The sequence below is a fragment of the Papio anubis genome, chromosome 6 (assembly GCF_008728515.1).
Source record: "Papio anubis isolate 15944 chromosome 6, Panubis1.0, whole genome shotgun sequence".
In the NCBI taxonomy this organism is placed as follows: Eukaryota; Metazoa; Chordata; class Mammalia; order Primates; family Cercopithecidae; genus Papio; species Papio anubis.
Window position 1 is genome coordinate 55,031,057 of NC_044981.1, and position 27,856 is coordinate 55,058,912.

General features: G+C 34.9%; 1 protein-coding gene across 32 annotated transcripts in view; it reads right to left on the reverse strand.

The window, feature by feature from the left end:
- DST (dystonin) overlaps positions 1-27,856 on the reverse strand; it is a 488,658-nt gene that overhangs the window by 28,354 nt on the left and 432,448 nt on the right. For all 32 annotated transcript variants that reach the window (XM_021936750.2, XM_021936748.2, XM_021936745.2 and 29 more), the window contains 15 exons: positions 23,713-23,916; positions 22,169-22,400; positions 21,051-21,277; positions 19,179-19,301; positions 18,955-19,056; positions 16,499-16,600; positions 14,043-14,216; positions 13,619-13,774; positions 10,374-10,571; positions 9,901-10,029; positions 6,976-7,146; positions 5,879-6,034; positions 5,181-5,387; positions 2,463-2,582; positions 97-266 (listed from right to left, as the gene is read on the reverse strand). In XM_021936750.2, the coding sequence (XP_021792442.2) occupies positions 97-266; positions 2,463-2,582; positions 5,181-5,387; positions 5,879-6,034; positions 6,976-7,146; positions 9,901-10,029; positions 10,374-10,571; positions 13,619-13,774; positions 14,043-14,216; positions 16,499-16,600; positions 18,955-19,056; positions 19,179-19,301; positions 21,051-21,277; positions 22,169-22,400; positions 23,713-23,916 (2,471 nt within the window). The remainder of the gene's footprint in view (positions 1-96; positions 267-2,462; positions 2,583-5,180; positions 5,388-5,878; positions 6,035-6,975; positions 7,147-9,900; positions 10,030-10,373; positions 10,572-13,618; positions 13,775-14,042; positions 14,217-16,498; positions 16,601-18,954; positions 19,057-19,178; positions 19,302-21,050; positions 21,278-22,168; positions 22,401-23,712; positions 23,917-27,856) is intronic.

The window sequence follows — 27,856 nt, forward strand, 5'->3', positions numbered from 1 at the left end:
ATATTTAAGGTTTTTGAAATGTCCCTGCAAAGCACCATTACTGTGTATTTGAAAGAGGTCTACAGAGTAACCAAACTGTCTTAAAGAACATTTTACCTTTCCACAGATTTTCCACATATGGTATCCCATTTGTCTCTAAGTTCACTCAGCATGTCATCCAGTTTCAGGTTGTCATCAGCCAGGGAGGTTTTCTCCTTCAGAGAACGTCCAGTCCTGTTGGTGGTGTCGTAGACAGAATGCTTGGCTCCGAGTGATTTCTGAAACTCCTATACATTTAACAAGAAAAATATGTGCATTTCTTCTTGGGACTAATAAATAGGTAAGAGGCATTAACAGAGGCATTCCTAATAAACGGAGATGAATTATAGACAGTCCCTGACTTATGATGACTTAGGATTTTTTGACTTTACCATGGTCCAAAAGTCATAGGGATTCAGTAGAAACCATACTTCAGTCACGTATTCAATAAATTACCTGAGTATTCAATACTTTGCTATAGAAACAGGATTTGTGTTAGATGATCTTGTTCTATTGTAAGCTAATGTTAGTTGTATTAAATGCATTTTTGATTTACAAAATTTTCAACTTACAGCACGTTTATGGGGATAAAAACCCATTGTAAGTTGAGGAACATCTGTATAGTCTTTCTACACAACTCAATTATAAGCTTTTATAGAGCAGGGACATTGTCTTTGTAGACCTCTCATTATCATCTTACACCTAGTAGATGTTTATAAATACTCAACAGGAAGAGTAGAAAGAATGAGATCACTGCTACTGAATATCCAATAGCAGGAATGAGAACAAAGAAAGGTCAACTTAATGGGAAGCTTACAAACTCATAAAATATAATGGAAACATTAATATAGTGACTCTCAATCCTTGTAGCAAATTAAAATTACCTTAGATAGTAAAATGCTATGCAAATGTACAATTTTCTAAAATAATCTCAAGGCTATAGTTACCTAAGAAGTTTTTACTGCCTTTAAAAGCTACATACTTTAAAATGTTTTAATATGACTAAATTATTTAGTTTGTCATGGGTAATAGGCAAGTGCATCTGGAAATTTCTAAGTAATAGACAACACAATTATAATCACATTATTTCTACAGTTTGTTATCCATAAATATTTTTTTCGTATTATTCTAAACAGAATGCCAATGTTATAGAATCATGGTATTGACAGAGATTTTCTTCACAAAGCAGACATACAAAAAGTGTTATGGTTGAATACACATCACTGTTGCCAAACAGAGACTCTAAAAAGGTAGATATTCTTATTTATAGGACTATGCAATACACTTTCATAAGACTACATGATACAACATCCATGTTCAAGTTCAAATAAAGCATTCTATTTTGAGAAGGAAGCTCTCATTTCGCTATCAGAGGGGAAGGAAGGAAGGTGCTGTTCACTGTCACTGTGCTCCCAATATTGAATGTGGCAGCTCACAAAGGGTGCCAGCAGAGCAAGCCATTCATTAGCCCTCATCTGGCCAGAGAGCAGATGCTCAATATGTTTCCTCCCATCCCTCTAATCATGACCTCCAAAGGTTAGACCCACTGATGGAAGCAGCCACCTGTGTGAAGATGATGGCCAGGATTTCCTCCTGATAATGATAAAATTTTTATCAGCCCAATTTTTCCAGTCTTTTAAAATTATCATGTTTCAAGCGATAATTTATATGTACATGCCTAAAATTGTAAAACCCTTTGCAAGAATCACTCTCCTTTTACCCACATCCTCACCCTGACGGCTGGTAGGGTCACTTTATAAATAGAATTACATAGAAATCCAAATTCAAAAGAGCTGGAAAGGGTGGGAGGGAATGCTCTTTGAATGTTATGTGGTAGGTATAAAATGTGATAGACATAGAAAAGGTAGAAAATATTTAAAAAACAGTGTTTCTACATGCTTTTCTAGTCTATATAAACATGTCTTTGGATATCTTTGAGGTTGGGTGTAATTTTATATGTGCACAAACACAATAAAATATTAATTTTGAATTTCGGTACGGGCAACCAATTTTTCTCATTCTATTGTTTAAAAGAATCTATATTTCAAATATCTATTACTTTTTCTACAGAATTATCTTCAAGGTGCTATTTTGTCTGTCAAAGAAAGTACAGAAAAAGACAGCTATCATGAAAAACTGAAATGCCAATGTTCAAAACCACTACAAATCCTTTATATGTTTTAGAATGTAGACGACTTCCATTTTTATTTTGTATGTTTTTCTTTTTAACAATTAACCTTGGAATCATTAATGAAATGGTCACTGAAGAGTAAAGATACTGCAACACGACTAACATGAAGAGCAACAGGTTTTAAATTTAATATAGGTTCACATTGGACAGCTTTTTTTCTTTAGTGATGAATAAACACGTGATGAAGCAAGGATTTTAAAGTGATCTTGAACTATATAATGAGACAATATGCTCTTCTTAATTATGGACCTACCTTATGTTGTGCAAGTTGTGTTTTTATTTTGTCTGGATCATTTGCTATTTCCAGTTCAGAATCCAAAGACTTTTCTGACTCTTCCAGCCACTCCATAAGTTTACTCCAAGCTTCATGGAACTGGAAAGAAATTCACATCTTTGTCTGAAACTTTTTTAAGCATATTATACTTGAGACCTAGTATAGTTTTAAGACAGAGATTAATAGTAATGAAAATGCTAAAAATTGTTATTTCAAAATTTCCACTGAAGAAGAAAAAAGTAATGCTTTCATTGGCAAATTACAAAAAAAGTCTTGATAATGCTTAGCATTATTGGTGGCTGTGCCCCACTGTCACTTCGTTTTAATTCATTCAACATATCAGCTCTAAAAGAGCCTAGAAAAAAGTTAGGAAGCTCCAGAAAGAACTTCTTCCTTATACTTTCTTCTTGTTCAATAATTAACATAAACTCGCAGAAAATGTTTTGTATTTTTATTGTTGTTGTTGTTTACTGCTGTCTGTTGACAGATCTGGGTTTACTCCTAGGGAATTTAATCCCTATGTTAAGAAAAAGGAACAAAAATGGGGAGGGGGAACTATAAAGCTTGTAAATTGATTTTTTAAAGTAGCAAAAACAAAAAAGACACCATTGCATTCCTATTTAATGCAAAGATATTTCAACATCTTTATTGCTGCTATCAAAATCCTCAAATTAATGCCTATGCCTCACATATTGGTTTTATATGTCTGAGCAGCCACAATATTTGGGTTCTAACAAAATGTTATTCTCTTTGGCATCTATAACCTTGCAAACATTCTAGTACTATACATATTTGATTTTGAGCACAGTTTTCTGTTCGCCATAAAGAACCACCAGGTACTATTTTCTGATACAATTGTGAAATTGGTTATAAATTATATCACAATAAGCTTAAGTGAACAGATACCTAACAAAAAATTTAGTAATCAAAATTAAATCTATTGTATACCAAAGCACATGAATAATGAAATAACAACAAGATGTTTAACAATAAGAGCAGATTAAGGACACAGACTCACAAAACTGTAAGGGCTCTCTGGAGATCATCTCATTACAAACCTTCATATCCCTCTCACAACTTTAATCAATTTAAACATGGAAAAATGGAAACTAGAATAGACACGTGAATTGTGGAAGTCAGAGAAGTATGATCAATATCTGAGCCAAAAACCGAGACATTAGAATAAGAAGAAATAAATTGAAGAAACAGCGAGTCAAGGTGGTAGGTAGTTTGACTCCAAATAATACAGGCTATAACAGTTGGATGGTAAGGTGAATGATACAAATGCACAAGTTCTGCTTTCAAAACTATTTTTAAGCCATATAAATAGAGGAAATGCTCTACATTTGCACTAAAAACAGTAGCAAATATTTATAAAGTTAATTAGACAAAATAAGAAAATAAAATTGATTAAATCAAGAAAGGAGGAAAAAGATGAGCAACTGGCTACTGATATCCAAGAAACATTTATAAATTGATGTTCATAACTCAAGAAATGCCTGCACTACACATGCTATTGCACCACATAATGTGGAGAGAAAAGTGTCAGGCTCAGAATTAATACTGTCTTAAAGAAACATTAGAAACCAAGTCTATCCCAGTGACTCATCTGTAACATTGAACATTTCACACCTCCCATTCAAAATGGGGTCTACGGTGTGTAATGCTATAACAGTGCAATTTGTCATTTCTAAAACCTTTAAACATTTGTACTGTTAGCATTAAACACTGAAACACTTGACTCTCATGACGTCTTTTTGCATCACCCAATTGAACCTAACTCCTCAAAACAATGGGGTATAACACTAAGGCTGGAAAATTGCAGCTGACTGAGGCAAAAAGTAATTGTAAAATCCTCCTACAATATTACACTAAATTTCTAGTAAGAATCAAAGATTTAAAAATATATATATTTGTCAAGCAAGGTAGGTACATCTCTCTCTTCCATGGAGTACAAAGATACACAGATAATGCATAACTTTACCTCTTTGTGTTTAGTCTAGAATGGAATGCTAATAACAGGTAAAGGGAGTAAGGAGAGTTCTTTGTGAAATTTGTGAAATTCCCTAGATTAAAATTTTAAAGTGGCCCCAAAAGATTAAAAAAATTAATTTCAAAGTGAGATGGAGCTCTATTATCTGCTCAAAATATTAGATAAGAAATGAAGGTCTGTCAACAAGTGTTCAGAGAGGTGGGGAGTGCCGACCAACTCAGACAGAGAATATGACCCTTCAGAAAGCTGTTGGGAGGGCTGCATGTCTGGCTCTCAGCACTGATAGCTTGTGAAGAAAGTCTGGCTTAGGAACTACACAAAAGGTAGCAATACAATGAAGTATGATGTCTCACTCTGATTATGAGAATGGAGGTCAAAAGGACAAAGAAAAAGAAAACAAACCCAATAAAAAAAAATTCTGAGCTTCTTTCTGGGCCTCAATGATAATAGCCTGTCTATAAAGTCAAGCTGTAATCAGTCTTCTTAAGATTAGTCCCCAGGGGCTGAAGTTGCTGCCAGGTCAAAAAGTGATGTCAGCATCCAAATTGAGGCCACAGACCTCTCAGGAAAGAACCACCATGGCACCATGCCATGATTGTTATGCCTAATACAGCCTGCGATAAAAGTACATCCATAACATATATTTCAACAGCTAGAAGTGATTTATTGACAAGTTTAGAAGAATTTTTCTAAAGGATTATTACCTGCTTGGCTCTCTTCCTTGCATCATCCAAAGATCTTCCTCTCTCTACCAACCGTTGAACCACTTTTTCCCATCGACTTTGTACACTGATAAGTAGATTCTTGATTAGAACAACATCTTGTTTCTGACTAAAATATTTTAGGTGGGTTCCAGTTTTGTCCAGTTCTATTATCTGCTCACGATGAGAATTTACTTCATTGGCAAAAACCTTTCCCAGAAAAAAAGGACATAAGTAGAAACAAATGAAAATCAGATCAGTATTAAAAATGCTTCTGGTGTCATAAACCTGAAATTGTTTTAAAGGCCAAACAAAAGCTTTCAAAATACCAAATGCATTCTTTTGAGTTTAAAAAGGCCTGCTGTCAGCCAGGTACAATGGCTCATGCCTGAGATCAGCACTTTTGGAGGCTGAGGCGGGAGGATCACTTGAGGGCAGGAGTTCAAGACCAGCCTGGCAAACATGGTGAAATCCCATCTCTACTAAAAATACAAAAATTAGCCAGGCATGGTGGTGGGCGCCTGTAGTCCCAGCTACCTGTGGGGAGGCTGAGGCACAAGAATCGCTTGAACCGGGAGGCAGAGGATGCAGTGAGCCAAGATTGCACCACTACAGTGAGACTCAGTCTCGGGGGGGGGGAAAAAAAAAAAAAAGGCCTGGTGTCTGAAAGGAGAATCCTATCTATTTGACTCACTACATACCTTGTGTTCATCAATTTGAAATAAGACAGTATCCAAAATAAGACTTGGCCGAGAAGCTACATTTAGGGTCTGTTCAGCCTGAGTAAGCCAGTTGATGAAGTCTTGGAGAGAATTGTGGAACTCCATTGCCAAGTTGAGAGCCTCTTCCAGTTTAGTCTGCAAGAACAGATTGTTTAATATGTGATGTTCAAGGGCCTTGGTTATTTTGTTTGTTTCAGTTTAAACATTCTCTGGCAGATTCCTCTCCTATCCCCACTTTATGCATATCTATTAATATATTAACTAAATATCTTATAAACGTAATGGGCCTCACTAAAATACTGGCAAACCAAAACCCTTTAAGCCTAGTAAGCAGCATCTTACTGTAACTAGAAAAACTTTAATATACACTAAAGCATGTTTTTTGGAAACTAACCAAAGAACACAACTACAATCTATAAAAAGAAAAGTTGATATTTATACAATTAATTTGGGGGCACAAAATATTACAAAATATACTTTATGCTCCATCAGTGATGGCATATAATCTCATATTTCTAGCCTACTTTTTTTTCATAGCATTGAATAGCAATATTGAGATTCCTTAGATTGTCATTTTTGTGGTTTTAAAAAAGTAACAAAAACATATTCATAATTTAATCCATTCTCATGGATTAAAATGTAAGTACTTAAATTTTAAATGTAAGTACTTAAAAGAATATATACAATCATCTCACTCTCTTGCTTTCCCTCCCTCCCCCCCCCCCCCCATATACATACAGCTTTTTGTTTAATTAGACTAAACAAATTAGACTAAAATAGAATTAATTATTTAATGGTCCAGAATTTGAGTAGTTCTTAACATTTAAAAATATACCTTAGTAACATTCGATCTATATCTTTGTTTCTGAATATATCCCCCTTTAAATCTGTTCTCATGTTAAAATAGAATATTATTTTCAACTAACCCCATGAAATATCCGTATATATACAAAAAAAATGTTTAAACATGAATCACTGAAAGTTCTACTGCTGATAGCTCTACTCAGAAATAAGGCAATGTCCAAGCAATGGAAAAACTAAAACACTGATTCCATTATATTAATCAAAGTACATACTTTCCTTTCATTGAGTTTGCTTTCCACCGATTCCCATTTTTCTTTCAAGTTATTTATGTCTTGGTCAATATTTGTCTCTGCAGATTTTGGGCATCTTGCAAGCATCTGCTGGCCTTTCTGCATCAGACTCTTATATGTTTCTTCTTTAGCTTCAAAGGCGGCACAGACTTCCTAAATTGGGATACCCTCAAGTTATATCACTTTAAGAAAGTAAAATTTAAGAGTTCTATTTTTCTAGGTCATTAGTCCCAAGCCCCTCATCATATATTCATCTCTGTTTGCTCTCTCAGAGCAACCCTGACACATTTACATTTTTCACTACATTGAAACAACAACTAAATCTACAGTCATACCCTGTCTACTGAGAAATCTCAAAAATGGTGTTATCTTTATCAGCCCATTCTGGCATACTAAGATTTGAAGCAGTAGTTTAAATGCTGTCAAGAAAGCTTTCACTGCACAGTAATTAGTTAGTTCTGTGACTTTGGGCAAGTAATTTCACCTCTCTGAGCCTCAATTCCTTCCTCTGTAAAATGAGAGGCTCCCACAGATCCCTCCTTGTACTGTGATACAATGAATGTAGTATTTCATTGGTACAATTTAATTCTGCACTCAGAAAACATGCAATGGACAGAAAGTAAATAACCAGCACAGTAATATATTTAAATTGATTATTCAGACTCTGGAATTATAAGAATCAAACTTGTGGTACTATAAATATTATTCTCATTTAGAACATTTCTAAAGCTTCTAACTAGAATGTTGTGTGTATCTTCTATACAGGACATAAAATATTGCTTAAACAAATTCAAACTTTAAGACCAACAAAACAACAGTTACTTCTCATTTAAAACATTAAGACTTGTTCTATTCTACTTATTTAACTATAATGTGGGTTAAATCATAGTTCTCACTGGAAGATTATGTATTTCTCACTTACATTTCTAACTTTATAAGTTTTAAAACCTGAGATATAACTCATACAATATAAAATTCACTATTATAAGTATACAATTCACTGTTTTTAAAATTATATTCACGAGGTTTTGTGATTACCACTAACTCCAGAACATTTTCATCACCTCAAAAATTTATTTATTAAGTTTTTAAAAAAAGCCCTATCTAAATGTATTTACAATATCACCTACTAAAACCTTTAAATCCTAAAGCAAAACTTTCAGATATAGCTAAAAACTCAGGAAACTAATATTGTAAATTTTGTACTTTTCTTCATTTCTAGCATAACAAAATCAAAAGAACTTTATTGAAATGATATTACAAATATCAACAACTCTTTAGAATGCTTTAAATCACAAATTTAAACTTATTTAAACAGATTTCTATAATTTACTATATAGGGTTACAAAAGATTCATTGTAAATACCCCACCCAAACTCAGTTAGCTGAAATGGAATATTTTTCTAAAAGTAAAGTATTCTAAAGATAAGTTCTTTGCTTTCAAGTTCTTATACTCTTCTAAATTAACATTTTTAAAAAATATTTATATTATTAGAAAATAATCCCAAGCATCTATCTGTTCATGAGTTCATTAAACTTATAATTAATGGACACTGTCAAAGCTGTGCAAGTACTTTCCAGGAAAGTAAGGAGCTATCTGGAAGTCTCTCAGGTTTTTTTAAAAAGGAAAATAAGCACTTACAAGTTATTTAGTCTGTTACTTTTCCAGTGAAACAAATAGGTCTCCTGTGGTACTAAAAACCAGTAACGACAACAACAAAAAACCACACACATAACTTTCAAAAACAATAAGTATACCATAAATATTTCTAGAAAATTGTATACCAAATTAGTAGGACTTACACTACTGATGGTGATTGTGAAATAAATGTGATGCTACCTACTGTCATAGTCTGTTTTATTTCTTTACAACATCTACAAGATGGTTACTTCCTCTTCAAATCACCAAATTCAAAATTATTTCCAAATAAGTGCAGTTTTATTAAGATCTTACAACAATATGATATCTCTATTAAAGAGTGTATATATTAATGTACACTGATTCATTTCTTTTGCCAAATTTCTAAGTACTTCTATTTTTATCTCCCAAGATAATAATCATCAGTATTTGAATATTTTTAAAAATTTCTGATGTAAATTCACAAATGTAAAAATTAGGGTACTCTTTCAAAATCTGAAACACTGTTTCCTCTCAGAACTTCTAGCGCTGAATTATAATGGAATATGAATTAAAAATGTCAATAAATCCAACGTAGCCTAAATTTAATTTGTCAGTCCCTATTTCTATGAAAGAAAGCCCGTATTTCAAGTCTCATCATTTTTTCCTCATCCTTCTTAGGAGCCAACTGTGTCACATGACCTAGGTAGGAACAGCCCACAGGTACAATACTCCAGACTGGACAATTACAACAGAAGCCTCCACTTCGTGTCTGTATTTGTTGTAAGTATGAAGTGGAAGATAAAGCTCTATCACCATTAAAACAAACAAGGAAGTTTTCTTTTTTTAACAGAACAAGAGTATATTTTCCAATCTTCCATGAAACCAAATGAGACAATCATGCTTATAACAATAATTTTAAGTCATTCTGATTATTTTGGAGGTTTTTGTTTACATTTCAATGCACAATAATTTTATAATTTACACTGTGCTATACTACTACCCATACAAGCTTATCATTTTGTGGGGGAAGGTTTGTGTCTAAAAAGTGTCTAGAATTCTAAAACCTCTTTTCATATACTGGCACACTAACCTTTGAAAAAAAGAATAGGTTCTGACTTTAAATTTTTAATCAATAAATGGTGTGTTTCTAGCATGTATACAGTGATTTCTGCCATAAACTCTATATCCTTTAAAGCCTTCTCCCATAATTTATGTATTGCCAGGGCCCATATAAAATGGTCAGTTTGTTATTCTGAGGCTAAAGCTGTAGGAAATACGTTGCTTACCATATGGACATTAAGCTGCTCCTTGGCTGTTTCCGGTAAACCTCCCAGCGGTTTAGATGCCAACAGATGACGCTCCGTGTCAGTCAGCCACTGCTGCAAATCCTCGATTTCGCCATGGAACCCTTTGGCCTGAAGTAATAGGGAGTTTTAAGTTGGGGCCATAAACGCTGTCAGTTTCAAGCAGGAAATAAGCTTCAAACAATCCCAGCCTGCTAAGCCTCTCTATGCATTCTTAAGAACAGCCAGGTACCATTAGAGTTGCCTTTCTTCATGAGGAGAGCGCTAGTAGATAAGAGTATTATGCTAAGAACTAGAAAGCTGTGTTCTCTTCTGCTGTTCTGTTCTTTATTTCATTTTTACTCCTCTCCTTAAGGTATAAAAATTAAACAGGACTCTGTGAACTAATAAAAGAATTCCATGCTATTTTGGTCTTGAATGCTATAGAAACTTTCACAATTTATTATCTTACTCACCTGGCGCAAGGCACCATCCAGCTGCTGCTTCCTTTGTTCAGTTTTTTCCAAAACATTTTGCCAGCGTTGATTTAAAACCTGTAGCTTGTTCTGAAGGTTGCTTGCTTCTTCTCCTGCACTTGATTCAATTAGATCATTTCCTGCTTTATTAACGGCTTCCACTGTGGACTGATGGGCTAATACATCATTTTGGAGCACCTGAAAATATTAAGATAACACCATGTTTGCTAGTTTGTAACATGTTAATATCAGCTTTAATGCAACTGTTTTCCTTTCTGGTTATGAAACATCCGGAAGAAAAAAACATTATATGTGTAGAATTTTAATTTTTTTAAAGAGATAGAGTCTTACTCTGTCGCCCAGACTTCAGTACAGTGGTTCTATTATAGCTCACTGCAACCTCAACACTTGGGCTCAAGTAATTGTCCCATTTCAGCTTCTCAAGTAGCTGGGACTACAGGCACACACTAGCATGGTTGGCTAATTTTGTTTTGTTTTTTATATAGATGTGGTCTCACTATGTTGCCCTGGCTGGCTAATATTAAGTTTTTAAATGATGAACTTCCTTTCCCTTAAATTTGCAACCTTCGTGGATATACCTTTATTCTATCAATGTCCCCTGAAATGACTGGGCAAGAACACTTTGCTAGTTATTCCCACTAGAATGACTTGGCAATTGATGACACTAAATATCTAGAGATTATAATTAAAAGGTTCTAAGATTTCTCACTTGGTTCAAGCTAATTTTAGTTTAATTCTCATGTCAAGTAACCAAAATATATTTTTACTCCTACATATCCACTTTCAAATATAAAATTATCATGTCTAAGGTATACAGTACCATATTTCACAATTAGCATTCTGAAAGAGAAAAAAAAGAATTCTAGAATATTCCTTCACCTTCTCTCATTGGAGGGGTACTGGAATTGACTGCTAAGTTGAAATATTGGAAGGCCCTAAAACGAACACTCTATATCAGAGATACTTAAACCCAGCATTCCAAAATTCAGTTGTTCTTTAAGTAGAAAACATATATAATGAAATGCTTACTACAGAACACAGCAAATAATGCCTTCCTTTTATACAGTGGAAATATATGAATAGGTTAATAATGTTTAAATGCAGTAAAATGGGGGAACTTAGGTTGCAGACAGCAACCCTAAGGTTAAAAAAAATCAATTTCTTTTACTGAACGAGTATAGCCTTAGTAATATTAATAGTTTCCTTTCAAGGAGGCTACACTTACATTTTTGGAAAGCAGAAGAAACCTCCCTCTAATGTTGGTAAAAGTTGATCCTACCCTGTACTCATTGACTCAGGGTTGGCAATAGTAAAGAAAACAGAACATCATCTCCCATCCTATGTAACACATCACACATCTGGAAGGAAATTCAGACCAGGGAGGATTTTCAGTGAATATCAGTAACCCTCTGATATCACTGTTTCTCTGACTGTTTTCATTCATATTCTGAGGCATCTGGTTAGGGAGTGTTTTTCAAAGGCTATAAAACCAACTGAGTAAGAAGTTATCTTTATAGAAAGCATTCACTTTGGTATGTTAAGAGTAGGATCACTCTGAAAATCAAAAAGTTAAATGTTTTCATGGCCAAAATATAAAAGAGAATTCTATAAAATTCATTCTTCTGAATGGTCTGAGTCCTGCTACAAAGTCAGAGCTTAGGAGTAGGAGAAGAAAGCAGGAAAGGAACAGAAACATTCGTCCCTTCCTCCAGTAATTCTGCTGGGAATTTTATGTCCTCTAATTTTGATCTTTGAGGAATGCAAAGAAAAGAGAAAAGGAAAGAGAGAAGGAGCCATTTCAAAGTACTTAAAAAGAGACAAACAGAAGTAAGATGTCTTCACCTATCCCGCACCAAAATAACTGGATCAGGGTGCCTCATTTTTCCACCTCTACCTTATTATACAAAGTTCCTATCCTGATGTATGTTAGTTTTAAGACAATCAATAGATTTATAAAAATATAAATGCAGCTATAAACTCACACCATGAGAATAAACATATTGTGTTGCTAGGCAGTTGGTCTCACCAGTCATTATGGCTCTAAGCAAACGTATAATGTAGACATTAAATAATGAAACAAGTTTCTATGTCAACATTAAGTATGCAAAATAAATCCAAATTGTTTAATCAAATATGGCTGGGCAATGACTACCAATGTAGACAGACAAGGTAAGAGAAAAATAAAATTTTAAACTAGGAAACAATTACTGTGGGGAAGTATGAAAGAAGGAGAACAAAAGCAAGAATAGTCAAAAACTGTACAGCATAAAGTGCTAAAAACCCACCTTTTTAAAAAAATGTTAATCAATATGTAAAATAATCAGACATTTCCTATTTGATAATCAAGGAAAATTTATTTTAGTTTAGGATTTAGGACTCTGAAGATACCACTATTAATGTGAATGTCAAAGTCTATGAAAGATTGTTGAATGCCAGGATAAACTCTACTGTGCATAATCTTTTATTCATTAAGTCTAGTGACTGAAGGGATAGGGAATGATCTATTAAGAAGTGTCACAAAGGTGACAACAATACAAGATTGCTCTGCATGTATCTCTTAAAACAAAAATTTTTCAACTTACTAGCTTTAAATCAAGTGCAGGACACATAACTTTTTAAAACATAATAAATATTTTTAAAAATTCAGAAAGAAAAGGAGTAAGATACAAAAATCCAGTCAAAGACAAGAGTGACATGGAGACAAAGGGATAAGCCCCAACATAATAAGAGATGTACAGACAGATAAAAATACGTCAGAAATGACAAGCTATAAATGAGAGAGACATGGAAATACAGATGCCCAGAGTGAAAATATACGTAAAACCTGCAGTAAGACATTTTCAGCCTATGATATTTTAGGCTATCTCTAACAACTTTAAAAAATAGGTGACATTATCACAATGACAGGTATAAATTAAGGATTTAAATCTTTAGTGTTTGCCATGCAGCCCTAATAAACTTTAGCACAAATTGCTCATCCTTATTTTGTTAGATAATAATTGCCTTGAATGAGAAAAATATTTTGACCACGATATTTTAAGAAAAATATTTTGACTATAATGTTTTAAGTTTTAAGTAGTTAACCTTTAGTTATAAATGTCAAATATGAACTTGTGTCAAGACCATAAACTTGAAACATGAATAAAGAAGAAATATATCTGAGAAATCTGATGACACTAGAAATGGACAGAGAAGAAACACAATATACATTAACAGCTACATACATGATGCTTGGCAAGTTCAATTTCAATGGCTTTAGGGTCTCCTCCAACAGGTTTCTGCTCACTTAACAAGCCCTCGGTGTGTGTCAGCCACGTCAGGAGCTCATCCAGGGCATGCTGGAACTGACCCAACGCTAATAGAGCACCCTCCAGTTTATGCTACAGAAAAAGTGGGAAGAAAATCCATTTGTAAATTTGATATTATGAATGACATGTCCATAAAATAAGGGCAAAAAATAATTGTTTCATGCTGCATAAGCCCATAAACACATCCAATGAAGCCTAATCATCATATCCTTCTGTTTTAAGTTTGACGCTCCTCGTGGTTATAAAAGAATATATGAGAATCAGAAAGAATTCTAATTTTATCTTTAATAAGTATTTTACATTAATATCTGAAATTCTTAAGAAAAGTCTTGGTATTTACCTGTCTGTTGATGATTCTCTCCTCCAGGCTATCCCATATCAATTTCAGTTCCATTAATGGGTCTTGAACAGTGTGTTTGTCACTCTCTTCTGTCACTTTCTTTAGCAAAAGCTCTGCTTGATGGTTCAGTCTTTCCATTTCTATCTGCTGTTGATAGGCCTCAGACTTAAATTGCTATTTTAAAAGAGATATACAAAGAAAATATTATTAAAAATCATTAACTCCAAACAAAAAAATCTATTGGTTATATCATTATTCTAATTCACACTACTTACTGAGGAGAGGTGACGCAAAGTTAAAATCTCACATGAGGCTTACCAATGGGAGAATTGTAAATGAAAAAATAAGGAAAATATTTTCTCTTTATTCAGTATTTTTGGATAGATAGATGTTTCTATTTATAATTTTGACATTTCATTTCATTTTATTCTCTACAATAAAAAATTAAATTTCAAGGTTGAACTTATTCCAATATCTTATATGTATTTGAAAAATGAGTTTTAAAATTATAGAAACAAAATGAAATATATGTTGACACATATGAAAGCCAAAAAAGTCTTAAGAAACTCAAATTAGTATTTCCTGCTCTTTTACACACATCCTATATCCCTGATAATTTTATGTTTTCTGTAGCTGTACTGTATTCATTAATATTCCTATGCCTCACCCACTGCTGACATAGAATGTTATTCTCTCTCCTACTTTCTAAGTCACTGACATAGTTAATAATCTTGGCTTTGCCAACTAACAGGTTAGCAAACAGTTGCTTGTAATAGGTAACTGTCTTTTCATAAAATATTTCTTTTAATATGTAATAGTAAAAAATTCATGGCTAGCAGTCCCTTAACTTTGTTTAAAAATACATGAATAATAATTTGAAAATAATAACAAAGGTATAGTGTGCACTTGGTATGTTCAAGTTACTTTCAACCAACTTATTGAGGAAATAATTTTATCCTTAATGTAAGCTAAAGACATAGGAGTAAGACCAGTTAGTAAGACCAGGAAGACCACTGAGTTCATATGCCCTAAGTGGATGAACTAGGACCTAAACTCAGATAACCTGATTTCAGAGTGAGCACTTCTAACCAGGCTGCTGTATAAAAACCACTGAGCTATATGCAAATATCCAAAATAAATTATCCACACCCATAACTGTACATAAAGTATATCACATGTTTGCCACATGAGCAGATTAAAGTAAAAAAAGTCTCAATTTAGTGATAACGATAAAATTCTCAAAAAGAAAATTTGTTTCTAAATGAAATATTCTATGTCACACTTAGATGTGAAAATGCTACAATTTTAAAGCCAGATAATATTTCACATAAAATCTAGCAAAGTTCATTGCAAACAGTGTGATGTCTCTGTATATGGAGAGCTAAAATTGGGAGGGAAATAGCTGATCCCATTTTGATAAATGATTATTGGTATAGAGGAATTCAAAGGAATTCAAACAGTTCTGCCATTTTCACATCTGCAGATCAAGAATTACAAAAGCAAAAAGTACGGAGAACAGCTATGGAAAACAACAAACATTTACAAATCAATCATTTTGGGAAACATTCTTATATCATGAATGTGTTTTTAACCTGTTAGACTAAATGAATTACTCAGAACACTCTAAAGAAAATAAAAATGTTGGGTTAATGGGTATAAAATATAGAAAGAATGAATAAGAGCTTGTATTTGCTAGCACTCCAAGGTCACTAGAGTCAAAAATAATTTTTGTACAATTTAACTAAAAGAGTATAATTGGATTATTTGTAACAAAAAGGATAAATGTTTGAGGTAATGGATACCTCCATTTTCCCTGATGTAGTTATTATATATTACATGCCTGTATCAAAATATGTCATGTAACCCATAGATATATACCCCTACTATGTACCCACGAAAATTAAAAATTAAAATTAAAAATATGTATCAGGAAAAGAAAAATGATGCTGTGGTGTATTGACAACATACTAGTGTAGTAACAACAATATACTACTGAATAAACAAGTTAAACAAGTTATAAAAATCCTTACAGTATTATCTAAATACATCTCTCTCTCTACCTACACACACACACACACACACACATCCCCCCCATGTCCCTAACATGAAGATATCAGAAAAGCTATAAATCAAATCTAAGAAAGGTAATCTCTAGGTACATAACATTTTGGGTGACTTCAAATAATTTGTTTTTCTCTTTTTTATTTGTATTTTCTGATTTTTCTATATGAACAGTTATTAATTTACTATAAAAAGAAAACTATTAATAGTATTTTCTTTCCTTTATTTAAAGAGCACTTATATATTGTTTAGTATGTGAAAGCACTATGTACATTAAACTAGCTTTATAATTAAGCTGTCATACTTACATTGGGTAAAATAAATTTATGTAAAAAATTACGTGAATCAAGAACTTAAAATTGCAAAGTCTTCGATAAATTAGCCCCCATACATACCTTTAGCTCTTCAATCTGCTGCTTGACAGTTTCAAGATCTGTTCCGATTGGAGACATTGAAGCTAATTTACCACCTGCAATATCCACCCAGTCAAATACTGCCTGAAAGACACAATAGTCCATGTGTTGTTACAACAGTACATTTGAAATTGCTACAGTATTTCAAGTACTACAGAAAAATACAATCATAAATCTAAAAGATATTATGGAATGAGACTATTTTATAAAAAATTAACATGGTTCACCTAAATTAGTAAAAGCAGTAATATACCAAAATGGTTGTCCCAAATATGAAATAGATACACACAAGTTTGCAAAAGAAATTGTTTATTCAACAGATTCTTGAAATATTATGACCTTCTAAAAAAATTCATCTGAAAACATTTATAGAAATACAATCACATAAAATTCTTCACTATGTATGCTTAAAAGGCAGCCTGTATAAATATAATGAAAGAAAAAGATTCAAATCTATTTGTTCATTCAAATAAGAAATTACTGTTTAGAACTTAAGCAAAATATTTGACTCAAACCCTTAAATCTTATTTAGATTAGCATTAAAATCCTGCACATATAAATTATTAGTATTAAGATCATTATTCTGAATTATAACAGGTTTTAGACTCTCCTGTTTTTCTTATTTATTTAGGTAATAAAAATAGTCTAAAAAGGTTCAAGTCACTTTTTTTTAGGTAATGAATACAAAATAAAGGCATTTTGCCATTACTCTGTCACCCAAACTGGAGTGCAGTGGCACAATCAAATAGCTCACTGTAACCTCAAACTCCTGTGCTCAAGCAATCCTCCTACGTCAGTCTTCCAAATAGCTCAGACTATAGGCACGTGCCACCACGGCTGGCTAATTAAAAAAAAAAAAAATTGTAGCTGGGGTACTTCAGCTCTTGTTTTGACAGGACCTTGCTATCTTTCCCAGGCTGGTCTTGAATTCCTGGCCTCAAGTGATCCTCCCACCACAGCCTCCCAAAGCACTGGGATATTTTGCATTTTAATGAAGTTTCCAAACCATATAGGAGGGCGATAAATCTTGGATTTTTAAATTATCATTAGCCAACCCTGACTAAGTACTTAAGCAACAACCCGGGAAATAAAACATATTTTACTTTACAATCAAATCTTGAAAATTAGCTTCCAAAGCTTTGACATCTAGCTACAGCTAGCTGCGCTGTAGCTACTTAATAAATCAATCTGCCCTTTGCTAGCACAGGTGATGCTACTAATACATGATCGACAGGACTTACGACGGGCCTTGTTTTTCTGGTAGTGATAATGAGACTGTACAAGCCATGGTGGCTCGCCCGTGACCTCCTAAATGGTTGCATGTGGTGGCATTGCCACCTCTAGCCATGGAAGAGATCACAACTCAATGATTTAACAATGACCTAGCCTCACAGACAGGCTGGAACCCGAATTAGTTACTTGTCATTGATACCTAACAGTAAATTATCACTTAGGTTACAAAAGAAAAAAAAAAAAAAAAAAAAAGAAGAGGGAGGGAGAATTAAAATAAAGTGTTATGTTATTTGTAGTAAAATTTTTCATATATTTCCAAAGTTCAAAAAACTTCTCAGCTGGCATAAAGCCTAGCTGTGACATTTATTTTTACAAATATAGAAATGGAATGGCATAATGAAAAAGGAAAAGATGTTCTCATCTGGGCTTTAAAAATAATATTCACTTAGTGTTATGGAAATACTTAAGCTTTTTCCATATGGTAAGAAGGATGAAAGATTAAACTCCTGCCAGCCTGTTAGGAAATGGAGCAAGGTTAAGGGAGGTAGGGAGAGAAATATACTCGAGTTGGCCTCAACTGACAGGAGAATTTTTAATATTAAAAAAAAACCTTATAAATGGTTAATGAACTGAATGAAAACCCTTAAGTGAAAAACAACTATTAAAACAAATTATATACATGGAAAAGAAGAAAACAGTTTTTACACACCAGATTATGACCTAACAGAAATCTATTTTTGTACATGGAGAACATTGGCTTCAAATCAAATTTCTTTACTTCTGACTTTAGTTAAACTTGGTGATATTTTTAGATAGTGTTTACTCCTTTCATCTTATTCCACTCAGAACAGAATTCAGATTTAGTTCCATTTCACTGTCTGGTGCTGAGCCATTTATAAAAAATACTGTGTGGGAACATTTACTTTCACTTAAAAAAATCAAAATATTTCTTTTCAAAGTAAATTTCACTGAATGTGTATACAGAAATGTGTTTAGATGTGTATATAAATCTACACATATCCGAAAGGTCAGAAATATCTTCTAAAAGACAAAACATGAACTGAGATACACAGGCAACTGCAGGAATAATTTGCCCACAATTGCATATGCACTGGCAGGTCTTGAGGTGGTGCCAATATGCACACATCAATTATTATGATTCCTCCTTCCAGCTAAGACCAGCACATACACTGTAATCCCCTTACCTGCAGTCCATCCTGGTACTGAACGGCAGCCTGCATTGCCTCCTCAAGTTTGTCAATCCGGTCTTTCCAAGCTTTATTTAGAGAATCCCATGCTGAATTTAACTACAAGATGTATGTTAGAACTCTTTTAGTGCCATATTTTAAATTTTCAACTACTTTTAACAAAATATTTTAGTTAACTAAAAACTTTTTAAAAGCCATTCTCATAAGTAAGCCAGTTGTACCTCATCTATACTCTTCTTGACAATGGGTTTATCAGGCTCCCCACATGCCGCAATGAGTTCAGAACCCAGGTTAATAACTATATCCAGCTCCTCCTGTAGTCCATCTATTTCTTCCCTTATGGCCTAGAATAAGAAAATGACAGCCTTTGAATTTTAAGCAAAACCACATCAAAACTTTAAAAAGTACACAACAATATCAATGGTAGTTATTTCTAGAAGGTGGCATTCTAATCATTTTTCTTTCTTTCTTTCTGTTTTCTAAGTTTCTGCAATAAATTTTTTCAATAAAAAATATTTTAAAAGAAAAACAGCACCCTTTTAGTAACAAATGCCAAATGTTTATTATAAAGATAATATTTAAGAAATGATAAATAAGAAATACCTTAACAAATACCAAAACAATTTTTTTTAAATATCAACAATACCGCAAGGCTTAGAAAGACATTTTGGTTTCCAAACAATATACATTAAAATAGACAAGTAAAATATGAATTCAAAAACTATACAAATTAATGTATCTGTTAGTAGATACAGAATAATCTAGTTATGGATTTACATTTTATGTCATTACCCTAGGTAGGACCAGGTAGGACCTGTAAGGTACAAAAATATCACAACAGAAAGGCAGTATCCTACTTTTGCTTTCATCTTCTTGGTTAAATATATTCATTCATTCAACAAACACTGAATAACCATAAACCAAGCCCTAAACCAGGCACTGGGGATACAAAGAAAAACAGATATGGCTATTCCCCTCAAGGGAATACCAGGAAAGGCAGAGGCATAAGCAACAGTAAATCATACTGTGTGCAGAGTCCTTTGCATGAAGAAAGCCTTATGGGAACACAGGTGCACTAACTCTGCTAAGTATACAAGAAAAGGTTTTATATGGGGGTAATAATCCAACTGAACCTTGAGTGGGCTTTGCCAGAAGAGTGGCAGGAAGGACATTCTAGAGTGAGGAAATAAGATGTGCAAAGGCACTGACACTAGAAAGAGCAAAACAGTTTGTTTTGGGAAACGTCCTTTCTAATCAGTAGCAGGGAGGGAGCTCGGTAAAGGAGCAAGAGAAAAACATAATTTTGGAAACATAGGCACGAGCTAGGCTGGGATGCAAAAAGCTGCATGCCCTGCTCTAGGGAGTTTGAGCTTTATCCAGAAGGCAGGGGATGCCTCTGAGTGGGTTTAGGTAGCAACAGAGTAAGAGCAGATCTAGAGGGAAGACTGGCGGCAAGGTGGGAGGCCTAGCAAGGAAAGACAGTCTGCACTTTGGATTACTGTGGAAGCTAAAAAGAAAAAGAGAGATAATGAGGCCCTGAAATAAGGCAAGAACAGTGAGGATAAAGAGAAATTTTTTGTTGTTGTTGTTTTGTGGGTTTTCTTGGTTTGTTTTCTGAGACAGGGTCTCACTCTGTTGCTCAGGCTAGAGTACAGTGGCACAATCTTGGCTCACTGCAACCTCCACCTCCCAGGTTCAAGTGATTCTCATGCTTCACCCTCCAAGTAGCTGGTACTACAGGTGTGCACCACCATGCTTGACTAATTTTTGTACTTGTAGTAGAGACAGGGTTTCGTCATGTTGGCCAAGCTGGTCTCGAACTCCTGGCCTCAAGTGATCCTCCCACCTTGGCCTCCCAAAGTTCTGGGATTACAGGCATGAGACACCATGCATGGCCTGAGAAGTCGTTTTAAACATACAATCTCAAAGCGAAATTTGTGGGTATACTGTATCTCCTACTGGATCATTGTACATTCCATTTTCAGAACCAAATATAAATGTTAACAGAGTAACGCCTAATATTTACCCAAGGAATCTGGATTTCATCATGCCACAACTTATTTTTCTAACTTTAAATGAGATTTTCTGCTTACCTCTGCTGCTTCTTGCTGTTGTTTTACTACTGAAGGATCAATTCCAGGATCTTCCAGGTCCCGGATGAAATCTTGAGTATCTTTAATGGTAACTACCAATGACATGTGATCACACCAGAACTTTTCTGCTAGCTCCATCACATCCAGTAGTTTGGCTTCCCTTTCTTCCACCAGTGTGTGTATGTTCTCCCAAATGAAAACCATTTGGTCAAGTTTATCCTGAACAGCTATGAAGCAAAACAATATCCACAAGGCGATTGGTTAGCCCCATGGAACCAACAAAGCAGAATGTTACAGTTCACACAGAAAGTAGTGATCCAGTTTGCTAAATATCTAAAACTGGACCAAGTTTTGAATGATCCCAGTCCAGTGGGTATCAGTAGGTCCAAGAGTCTATGCCAAATAACACAGTATCTCTGGGTCTCCTACTCTTACCAAACCAAGGTTCTTCCTGACAAAAGTGAGCTCAGAGTAGAACCAAATTTATCAAGTTTCAAGTTCATTAAGGCTGTCCTTAATCCCAAAGGAAGTGAAATAATCACCTAGGTACACTTTTATGCTCTCCAAATCAATAGTAAAATGTCTGTTCAGTCCCAGGAATGTAACAATGTATGGTATGTATTTTGAGCTTGCTTCTAGAGTACTTTCATTGTGAATTTCCACTACACACATGCTCTCCCTTTTGACCCTCAGCTCATATCTCAAAGATGGCTGGCTGTGGTAGTGGTTCTCATTTTGGTGGCTATGTGACGCAGGATGCATGCTATGTAAGGTAGTAAAGTCAGTAATGAGGAAAAAAACCCAGATATGGCCTTATTAGCAATACACTTTAACCTACTGATTTAAAAGGCCTGAGAACACATGGTCTTTGAACATATGGTATTTATACATGGTCTATGTATACTGGCATGCTTTGTAGTCAACTGATTAATTTCACAAACACAGGAAAACATTAACAAGGGATTTGCATACACAGTCCTTCAACCCTAAACACATCACATTTGTAATACCTTTTTTAAAAAGCAGCATTTTGTTATCCAATTGGATGTTGAGTAAACAGCATAAACATTTAGAATGCTTTAAAAATAAAGTTTGTTTCCCTATTCCAAAAGTATTACCTTTGGCAGATATGTCTTTATCAGTCCCCCCAGATCTAGCGATCATTTCCTCTCCCCTCTGTTTAAGAGTTTCATACAATGGCTGTAGCTTTTCCATGTCTACTGACACATTCTTATTTTCACTGATCTGTTCCTTGATCTTCTCGACCTCTGCAGAGATAGACGGCGGCTGCCTCAGACGTTCCACAATGCGTTCCAGGCTCTCAAGAATCTGATCTATCTTGTCATGGAACTAGGGGCAAAACAAAGAGATCTTTTATGGAAAAAAGATCTGTAATACCAAGTGTGAAATTTAAATGAAGAAACATTTTTTACAATTTAGTGGCAAAATTAAGAATAAATCTTAGCCTCTTTATCAACAGACCCATTCAAAAGTTACATCCACCTGGTACGTGAAGACATGCCTAAAATCATGACGTATATGCACCTCTGTGTCACATGACCTATGTACAATAGACTTAGTTTCTTGTGAATAGTTGAGTGTATACATTAAGAAATGGTATATGTTAATATGCAATTGGACCAGGATGACATGGCAGCAGCATCTCTTTACCTGTTGCTTCATCCTGTTATCATAATTCAAATTAATTTTAAAAATCAAGTGCAATAAGCTGAGTATTTGTCTATTACAATGGATTGTTTCCTTCATTTTTAATGAACTATTTTGGCATCCTGAAAAGTTATATTATTTAATGTGAAATTCATGGAAAGTTTTGATTAGATTCCAGGGAATTCTTAAGTTATGCATTTCCTGAACTGAAAAATGTTAAAAAAAATTTTAACAAAAAAACCTCCCCAATGTTTTAACTTCTGACATAACAGAAGTTACAAGTTTCAGAAGTTTTTATTTACTTCATGGTTAAACACATAATCAGACACGAGAGAATTTAAAATTTTTATTTTCAACCATAGACAATTAAAGCTATAAAAACTTGTTCATTCGTATCTATGAATGAACTTTGTTCTATACTATCTCAAAGTTAAGGAATAATCACACAGGACTGTGACATTGGCCTACTCTAACGTGCCATATCTAATAATAAAACCCAAATCTTGAAAATGGAAAATCTTTGGGTATTTCAAAATTCAACTTCTTGAAAAAGATATTTTCAGAAAAGAAAAAACCATCAATATCCAACTTTATATTCTTTTTCTTTTCATTTAGCCTATCATTCTTTCTTCTCACTGCCTTCTTGAGAGTATTTTATTAATAATTATAACACTTTCCTTTATCTCTCCCAATGGCAAATATTGCATTCTATTCAGGATGGACACTGAATTAAATATTTGGACAATGACGACAACTGCATGTTTCTTAAGTCATTGAAAATTATTTTTATTATATCTATAAGCAGGCAGAGAAAAATAAGGAGATAAAGGCTGGATGCAAGCAAACATCACCTCTGAGGGACACAGACATCAATACTCAGAGTTAATGTAGTGAAATAATTTTAGTTAAAATTTAATCAGAAGATCCAGGAAAATGTCTTTCTGTGCTCTGTTGTCTGCAAGAACCCAATTCTATTTCTAGTGTAAACAATTACCTGAGTTGATTGAGAAATGGCTTCATCCAGTGCCACAGCTCGCTTTTTGACATCTTCTTTAATTTGACTGTAGAGGGTGTCGGCTGCCACATACTTCTCTTGGATAGAAAAGCCTTCCCCAGGGCTCAATTCCAGTAACTGTGGCCCAGTTTTGTTCATCTTATCTATATGAGGCTTGTGTTCAGCTATTAACTCTCGCAGTTGCTATAACAAACCAAACAGCTTTTGAGTATCTCAGGGTCACACCTCCATATTACAGCTGTCTACACCTGCAATGCATCCAGCTGGCAAGAAACTCCAAACAAACCCCTCCCCATCACAAGGCATTTAACACATGATGGCTCATACAGCTCTTTGCCAGGAAGAGAGGGCCCTGACACAAAGATTAAACAACAGTCTGGTCACACCAAAGCCCCTTTAGGGTACAAAGTTGCTAGTTCAGTGAAATAATGAATCCCAGTTTATTATGCATCTCATACCAAGAACAGCACATTTTGACAAGAGCATTAGCCAAGGGTCATATTATATAAAAGTATTCTGAACTCACTATGTCCCCAACCTACAGACACCAAGTCATATCTCATGGTGTTCCTTTCTGCACACTCATGATATACACAAAAATAATAGAAAGAAAAAGAGAGAGAGAGACAAGATGGGGGGAAGGAGGGAGAAGAGAGGGAAGAAAAAAGAATAGAAAGAAGCTCAATAGAAGTTAGATGCAATGCTGAGACAAAAACCTCAAGATAAGGAATGCTAGGGTGATGTAAGCCCACAAGCCATTGCATTTATATATATGGGCTGATAGAAAATGAATGAACATGTATTACACTTTATATTTATGTATGAATCTATTCTACATATGTATGATATATAGATATACATATAAATGAATCTCTATTCATTATTTTAAAATATAAAAGGCTGCAAGGGCAATCTATCAATACACAGCTATATACTGAGCATTGTTTGTAAGGTCTATTTAAGGAAAAATGCATGCCATATGAATGTGTTGCACAATTTTGTTAGCTAATCAAGAAATACAATGATATTTATACTAGTGGGTGGGTGTAGAATTCAAGTGGAGCCCCATTCCCTTTAATAGAGAAGATGTGTTGGAAGCCTGAACACAGAATATCTATACTTCATGGATCCCATGGATTTCAATGAGCAGTTTTTCATGGGTCAAAGCCAAAGCCACCCCTGCCTGCAGGTTTTTCTGAGGCTGGCCTCTGTGCAACATTGAGGGGGTCTTTCATTGTACTACATTATTGATTAGGTTCCCTCATCAGCAGCTCTTTGTCCTCACCAGAATGTGTATCTTCAAACTCCAGCCCCTCACAAAAGCTTCTCTGGGGAACCTTACTTTCAGGAAAGATAGTCTAGAGATAAGCTACCAGTCTCTTCCTGCAAACTTTAATTTCTATCAGTCACCAGGAAAAATTACCAGGATGGCCACATACCTAGATTTTTATTGAAAGTGTCTACTAAAATCAATTTTGACCATTATTTTGAGAACTTGTTGAGGAATTACATCATTAACTATCACCAATGTAATAAAATATTTTGAAGGTTTTCAGAACACTGCCTCAAAATAGTTTTAGAAAGGGCTAAATAAAGATAAATGTGATTTTAAAAGAAGGAAGAGTCTAATGTAGCATGCTGCACATAAGAATGTGGGAGGGCATATTTGCAATCTAGCTCCTGGGTGTCCCAGGCCAAAGTTTTCTTATGTTTTATTTTGCATAATTAGATATCTTCATGCTACTTTACCGAATGGAGGTGGTGATAGTATATCAGCTATAGATAATCTCATGGAAAAGGAAAACTGAAGATGTTACATACGTTCTCCTGTCAATGTTCTTTCATGAATGCTTGGAAAACAAGCTTTCACTCAAGAGTTATCAAGAGACTCTCAAATATTTCTTGAGTTCCTTTGAGTTTAGGTAGATCTCACCTGTATAGCACCACTATAAGGCAACTTGGCTTGGCAAGTAGTGACAGGAGTTGTCTTTTTTTTTTTTTTTAAGAGACAGTTTCACTCTTGTTGTCCACACTGGAGTGCCATGGCGCGATTTTGGCTCACCACAACCTCCGCCTCCAGGGTTCAAGCAATTCTCCTGCCTCAGCATCCCAAGTAGCTGGGATTATAGGCATATGCCACCACAACCGGCTAATTTTGTATTTTTAGTAGAGATGGGGTTTCTCCATGTTGGTCAGGCTGGTCTTGAATTCCTGACCTCAGGTGATCCGCCTGCCTCGGCCTCCCAAAGTGCTGGGATTACAGGCATGAGCCACCACATCCGGCTAATTTTGTATTTTTAGTAGAGATGGGGTTTCTCCATGTTGGTCAGGCTGGTCTCGAACTCCCGACCTCAAGTGATCCACCCGCCTCGGCCTCCCAAAGTGCAGGGACTATAGGCGTGAACCACTGCGCCTGGCTGAGGAGCCCTTTTTAAAACTTTTTTTTTTTTTTTTTTTTGAGATGGAGTTTCGCTCTGTCGCCCAGGCTGAAGTGCAGTGGCGCGATCTCGGCTCACTGCAAGCTGGGCCTCCCGGGTTCACGCCATTCTCCTGTCTCAGCCTCCTGAATATCTGGGACTACAGGCGCCCGCCACCACGCCTGGCTAATTTTTTGTGTTTTTAGTAGAGACAGGGTTTCACCGTGTTAGCCAGGACGGTCTCGATCTCCTGACCTCGTGATCCGTCCGTCTCGGCTTCCCAAAGTGCTGGGATTACAGGCCGGACTTTTAAACCATTCTGAAACTGTTCCATGACAGGCAAGAGAACACCTACTGGCCATCTACTCAGGTATGTGCGTGCATCAGAAAAGGGCCCAAAAGGAGATGCCTTTTGCCTTATATGTGACAAAATGATTCTTGGCAACATGCTGTCATAGGAGTCCAGTCATGCTGGAGCTATCCGGTGTGACTTTCAGATATCTATCATGTGGTAACATGGCCCTTGGAGCCATTTTTCATTCCTGGCTAGAATGAACTAGATTTCCCCCCAAAATACATGGAGAGGATACTGTAGAGCTGGAGAAGAAATGCCATCCTAGGAGGCTACAAATATTCTGAAACACCAAAGCTTTTAGTTTAAACCATTTGAAAACGTGGCTACAAAGCTTTCTACCTCCCTTTATACAGACAATCACAAATTTGTTTTGAGAGCTTAAAGATTATGCAAAAAGGCAAAAAACTCAATTTTTAAAATTTCAGCTCAATAACGAACCTTTCCATACTATTTGATGCTATGCTAAAAACGTGGCTATTCAAATCACCTCAGCATAGAAATCCATGAAACATTTTTTATTTAAAATAATTCAGTGAGTAGACACCAGATTTCTGCCACAAATAAACCTTTATACAAAAATTGAATTCTACATACTTGTCTTTCTCCTGCTGAATCATTTAGATAAAACTCCATAAGATTTCCATTCTATATAAAAGAAAGTTAAAGTGTGGTCTCTAAAACTCTCTTTTAAATAAATACTCCAGTATAGTCTTCAATGACAATTCATTAAAAAGGTAAACAAACAAGATTAACAAGTATGTCACATATTCCAAACAATGATGTAATAAACCCTGAATTGAACTTTTCCCTTCCTTTCTCTCTCTCCCTTTCTCTCTCCCTCCTTCTCTCTTGGGCACAAGTGTACACACACACACACTCGTGCATATACACACATACATGCACACCACGGTTAGTCTCAGAGTACATTCTGTACAGATCTGGAAGAGCAACTAGGTTCACAAGTCCATAAATAGCAAGAAATCTAGTTTTCTTTCTGACAGTCTTGAATGCGCTCTCACATAAACTCTTACAAAATTTTAAGCCATGTTAACAATTAAGTGACTGCTGAGAAGAGGGCTTCATGTGCCATTTCATACATGTTAAAAATGTGACGTAACTGTCGTTGTAAATGTGCTCCTCCTACTTTACCCATTTACAGTTACAGGAACAAGAACTTCAAAGGAGTTCCATGTACATAAGGTGAACAAAATAATCTGTCTTTACACTTCAGCATTTTTCCTTTTCATAGCTTTCACAATATTGCTATTTTGACACATTCATTATATTACACATTTTCTCCAAGCTCAATGGCTTTGTCTGTATAATCGTTCTCCCATATATTTCCACTCTG